Here is a 5,684-nt window from a genome sequence, read left to right as displayed (position 1 = left end):
CCCTAAACCTACATGTTGAGGCAGGGAACAGCAGGGAACCTGCAGAGAGGGCTGGGCTGTAGGAGAGGCTGCCTGGAGAGGCTGAGAGCTTTGGAGAAGAATAAACCACTGTCAACCACAACCCGGTAGAAGGGAGCCAGAGCAAGAAAGACCGTCTGTCCCTCCCCTCATACCAGAGGCCAAGGGAGCCCAGTCTCCCAGGCAGAGGTAGGAGAGAGAGTGGCCAGGAACTCTAGAGATGCATTGGTAGAATATCCACCATACCCTTGAGGCCTTAAGGCTTCTTTCTGTGTATTCTTTTGTCACATCCCTCTGGGCAGTTGCTTTAGTGACCCACTATTTCTTAGGTCACATTTCCCGCTGAGCGAGTGAGAGCATTTCAGCTCTGCCATCAGTGGCCAGGCTCTGGATTAGCTGCCCTTAGGTCATCTGCCCAGTCCAATCAGCTATATAAGCACACCTCGAAGCTATTGCAGGTTAGGTTTCAGACCGCTGCAATAAAGTGAATATCGAAGCAAAGTGAGTCAAATGACTTTTTTTGGTTTCCTGGCATATTATAATTTCCTGTAAGCATATTAAAGTTATGCTTACACTAAACTGTAATCTCTTAAGTATGCAACAGCGTTGTATCTGAAAAAAACTATGTACATGCCTTAATTTAGCATAATTTAATTTATTGCTTTTATAAAAAATGCTAGCCATAATCTGAGCTTTCAGTAATTTACAATCTTTTTGCTGGTGGAGGGTCTCGTCTCCATGTTGATGGCTGCTGGCTGATCAGGGTGGTGGTTGCTGAAGGTTGGGGTGGCTGTGGCAATGTCTTTTTTTTTTCCTCCTCCTGTCCCCCACCACTGCCATGCTGGCCACTGTAGCAATTTCTTAAAATAAGACAAAGATGAAGTTTGCCACATTGATGGACTCTCTCTCACGAACAATTTCTCTGGAGCACGTGATGCTTTTTGGTAGCAGTTTACCCACAGTAGAACTTCTTTCAAAATTGGAGTCAATCGTCTCAAACCCTGCCTCTGGTGTATCTACTAAGTTCATATAATATTCCCAATCTTTAATTGGCATTTCAAAAATCTCCACTGCGTCTTCACCAGGAGTAGATTCCATCTCAAGAAATCACTTTCTTTGCTCATCCGTAAGAAGCAACTCCTCACCCATTAAAGTTTTATCATGAGATCGCAGCAATTCAAACACAGTAATAATGAAAACGTTGGAAATGTTGCAAGAATTGCCAAAATGTGACACAGAGACACAAAGTGAGCAAATGCTGTTGGAAAAATGGTGCCGATAGACTCGTCCCACACAGGGTTGCCCCGCACCTTTGATTTGCAAACAAACAAAACGCAGTGATCTGCAAAGTGCAGTAAAGTAAAGGGAAGTGCCGTAAAACAAGGCACGCCTGTATTGGAAATGGTGAGGAGTGAGGGAACGGGAAACATACTATAAACATCCTCGCTCTGGGTAGAGCCACGTCACCTGTTGGCAGGTATACGGCAGATTCAGGTGCACCCGCAGGTATTACCTATAAATGAAGCAATAGCCAATTGTAACATTGTAATTGGTTTCCTTCAGGGCTGTGGGTGATCGAATGCCGTCTGGGATCCAGGCGTGGTGAAAATCACTTTATGGGTATTCTCCCAATCTTTGCAGCTCCTCTGTAGGGGCCTGATCATTACTCCTATGTTACAGATGAGGAGGTCCTATCAGCCGAGGTCAAGCAGAGGTTAACCTGCCAGAGGGTGCCAGAAAGTAGCGGAGGCAGGCTTTACCCAGCCCAGGCAATCTGACTCCATTCCTGAGCTACCGAACACTGTTCTGACCACACCTATGAGAAATGAAATAAAACTGAATGTTGTCTTTGAAAAGAGCTTATCTTCAGGGAGAGTTTCCTCCTTCCCATCGGCAGTTCCAAAAGTAATCCTCGGCAGCACTACAGTTATCTAAGATATTAGCATTAGGGGAAAGCGGGTGAAGGGCATCTGAGAGCTCCCTGGATTTTTTTCTGACAACTGCATGTGAATCTACATTTCTCTCAAAATAAAGTTAAACAAATATTATAGTAGCAGCATCAACTACCATTTATTTGTTAATTTCAATTCGACATTGGGCATCTTCTCTGTGCCAGGCACCGTTCTTTCTCTGTTGGGAATATAGCGGAGAACAACACACACACACACACACACACACACACACACACACACCCCTGCCCTCATGAAGCTGGCATTCTAATGGAAGCTGCCCTGTGCAAAGCTCATTTGGCCAGGCTCCTTATCATAAAAGTTATTAAATGCATGCTCATCACAGAAATATTGGCTAACGCTGGATTCACGTCCTTATCCCCATAAAGTAGGTCTGATTAGATTTCCCTAGGCTACTTGACAAGACTCATAATATTTGTGAATACCAAGCCTTGTCCTGAATGGCAAATCAACGAGCCCTTCTTTCTCTCCATTCTGTTTAGAATACTTGTAAAATCTAAACACTGCTCTATTCAAAACGTGCTTGGAAAGTCTCACTCCCTTCTCTCCCCTGCTCGTCTTTGCTCTAGGCTACAGAGAGCATCCAAGTAGGAGGCTGCAGACACAGTCGGCTGTCATGCAGATGATGAGGCTGTGATTGATGAATTGCAAATCCTGGCTAGTGCTCCCAAAGAAAACGGCTCTCTCTACCATTCCAGTATCCTCCAGATCCAAGACATGCAACCCGCAGACAGGAAATGGCAGCCACCAAAGCGCTGAGGGGAGCCCTTCCAGTCGTTTCTGTCCCGGCTCCAAGTTTTTTCCCATGATGGCCTGCAACAGCTCCACCGTCGAGACCTACCAGTACTTGCTGCTGAACGGGAGCAATGTGTCCGACTCCGGGGCCACCCCACCACCCGCCCCCCTCAGGATATCCTTGGCAATAATCATGATGCTGATGATCGTGGTGGGGTTCCTGGGCAATGCTGTCGTCTGCATCATCGTGTATCAGAGGCCAGCCATGCGCTCCGCCATCAACCTGCTGCTGGCCACGCTGGCCTTCTCCGACATCATGCTGTCCTTATGCTGCATGCCCTTCACGGCCGTCACCCTGATCACGGTCCACTGGCACTTTGGGGATTACTTCTGCCGGCTCTCCGCCACCCTATACTGGTTTTTTGTCCTGGAGGGCGTGGCCATCCTGCTCATCATCAGCGTGGACCGCTTTCTCATCATCGTCCAACGCCAGGACAGGCTGAACCCGCGGCGGGCCAAGAGGATCATCGCCGTCTCCTGGGCGCTGTCGTTCTGCATCTCGGCCCCGTCGCTGGCAGGCCGGACGTTCGTGGAGGTGCCGGCGCGGGCTCCCCAGTGCGTGCTGGGCTACACGGAGTTCGCGGCGGAGCGCGCCTACGTGGTGGCGCTGGTGGTGGCCGTGTTCTTCGTGCCCTTCGGCGTCATGCTGTGCTCCTACCTGTGCATCCTGCACACCGTGCGCAAGAACGCCATCCGCGTGCACAACCAGTCCGACAGCCTGGACCTCAGACAGCTCACCAGGGCCGGTCTGCGGCGGCGGCAGCGGCAACAGCAGGTCAGCTTGGACTTGAGCTTCAAGACCAAGGCCTGCACCACCATCCTGATCCTCTTTGTGGGCTTCTCGCTCTGCTGGCTGCCGCACTCGGTCTACAGCCTCCTGTCCGTGTTCAGCCGGGGGTTCTACTGTAGCTCCTCCTTCTACACCACCAGCACCTGTGTCCTGTGGCTCAGCTACCTCAAGTCTGTCTTCAACCCCATCGTCTACTGCTGGAGAATCAAAAAATTCCGCGAGGCCTGCATAGAGTTGCTGCCCCAGACCGTCCAGATCCTCCCCAAAGTGCCTGAGCGGATCAGAAGGAGAATCCAGCCAAGCACCGTCTATGTGTGCAATGAAAACCAGTCCGCGGTTTGAGGGACGGGAGGGAGGAGCACGCGGAAGGTTCCAGGACCGAGCTCAGAGTCCTGGCACTTTGGCCCTAGCCAGCATTTCCGGTGGCCCTGTAAGCACAAAGGTACGCCTCTGTTACCAGATAAGCTGCTGCTTCAAGTTGGCAAGATGAATTTTTTTTTTTTTCTTGCTACAGGAGAGCAGTATGTGGGTCTGATGGAAACTGGAAGGTAGTTGGGACAAAATGGGAATGGGGTGGGCTGTGTGGGCAGGAAGTTAGGGAAGAGGAGGGGTCAGGGAGGAAGGCTCTGTCCAAAGGGCTTCCAGTGCTCCTGCTTAAGAGAAACCCTGTGGTGCCATATTCTGCCTTTCTTTTTTTTTTTTTTTTTAATTTTTTTTAACATTTATTTATTTTTGAGACAGAGAGAGACAGAGCATGAATGGGAGAGGGTCAGAGAGAGGGAGACACAGAATCCGAAACAGGCTCCAGGCTCTGAGCTGTCAGCACAGAGCCCGACGCGGGGCTCGAACTCACGGACCGCGAGATCATGACCCGAGCGGAGTCGGCCGCTTAACCGACTGAGCCACCCAGGCGCCCCGTGTGGTGCCATATTCTGACATGAGAAACCCAGTAGCTGTCATCTCACAGGTTACCCCTCATTTTATTTGACGCCAGTATTCTTAACAGGTACTTATGTTTGTGGCACGTGGGGAAACAAGCAAGGATCTCCGTGTTGGTCGGCTGTACATCTCTGATCATGCCGAATCATCCTTTCTATAAACCAGAATCATGCTGGGAAGCAGAGTGAGCCCCTGTGCTAGTCAGTTCCCCAGTATGACACATGGGAAGCCTCAGTGGCTTGAAGCCCAGAGAATGATCTGGGTCCGTTCAGCAGAGGGCTCGTGCATGTACCAAGCCCCTCCTACCTGGCCCAGCTCTGTCCCCTGTGCCCTGAAGCCCTTCACCCTCCCTGCCTGCCGTAACTGTGACTGTCCTCTCTCTTTCCCTCCACTATTCCCCGCCTCTCCCTTTGTTTCATCCCATCCATCCAGCCTACAGGAAAAAAAAAAAAAAAAAAGAAAGAAAGAAAGAAAACCACTCCTCCCGAAATTCATCTTTTCAGCAAGGGTCTGTAGTGACTTGCTTTCAGATTCAGAAGCGGTCAGTAGGCTTTGTTTACATGTTTCCTCTCAACTCCCTGAGGCTGCAGGTTTTGCGAGCTGCTACATGGACTTCAGCGCTGGGGCTGCCGGCAGGGGGCATCATACACACAGACCCAGTTCCCCATTGAGCTCTCCTCCTACCTCACTCAGAGCCGCCCGTCTGACTGCTGCAGTCTGGGCCACCTACCCCAACCTGGGGCTTCCCACCCCAGGTGGGCCTGGAAGCCCACGACTAAAGCTGCCTGGAGGGGGACCTTTCTGCTTGTGCTGCACACTTGGCCGCCGTGCACAGGGCCACCCATCACTACCAGGAGCTTCCGATGTTGGCGGATGATTTTCAAGTTCAGGCGGGCCGCTGACTCCACCGAGTTCTCCTCAGAGTTTCAGATCCGAAGAGAATGGGAAGTTTAAGGAGAGATTCAGAAAATCTGATTCCGAGTCTAACTCTTCAGGGAACCAGTCACGCGAGCGTGTTCATTTTACCTCGCTTCTCTGGGTCTCATTGTCCCCATTTGCCAAGTGAGGAAGGAAGTCTAGATGATCTCCAGTGCCCCTCTCTCAGATTCTAAATGTATATGTTTTCTACTCAGAGTCACCAGATCCCCTGCATTTATTAAGTGCCTACTGGA

General features: G+C 50.6%; 1 protein-coding gene across 1 annotated transcript; it reads left to right on the top strand.

The window, feature by feature from the left end:
- Positions 1-2,781: 2,781 nt before the first annotated feature.
- GPR45 (G protein-coupled receptor 45) lies at positions 2,782-3,915 on the top strand. The gene has a single exon (XM_007097770.3). The coding sequence runs from the start codon at positions 2,794-2,796 to the stop codon at positions 3,913-3,915; it is 1,122 nt and encodes a 373-aa protein (XP_007097832.3). The 5' UTR covers positions 2,782-2,793.
- Positions 3,916-5,684: the final 1,769 nt, after the last annotated feature.

This window comes from Panthera tigris, chromosome A3, assembly GCF_018350195.1.
Source record: "Panthera tigris isolate Pti1 chromosome A3, P.tigris_Pti1_mat1.1, whole genome shotgun sequence".
NCBI classification, from domain to species: Eukaryota; Metazoa; Chordata; class Mammalia; order Carnivora; family Felidae; genus Panthera; species Panthera tigris.
This window is presented reverse-complemented; position numbering and strand designations above follow the sequence as displayed.

Excerpts from the sequence above, each read along its gene's own strand:
- GPR45 (XM_007097770.3), top strand. The coding sequence starts at position 2,794 with ATGATGGCCTGCAACAGCTCCACCGTCGAGACCTACCAGTACTTGCTG.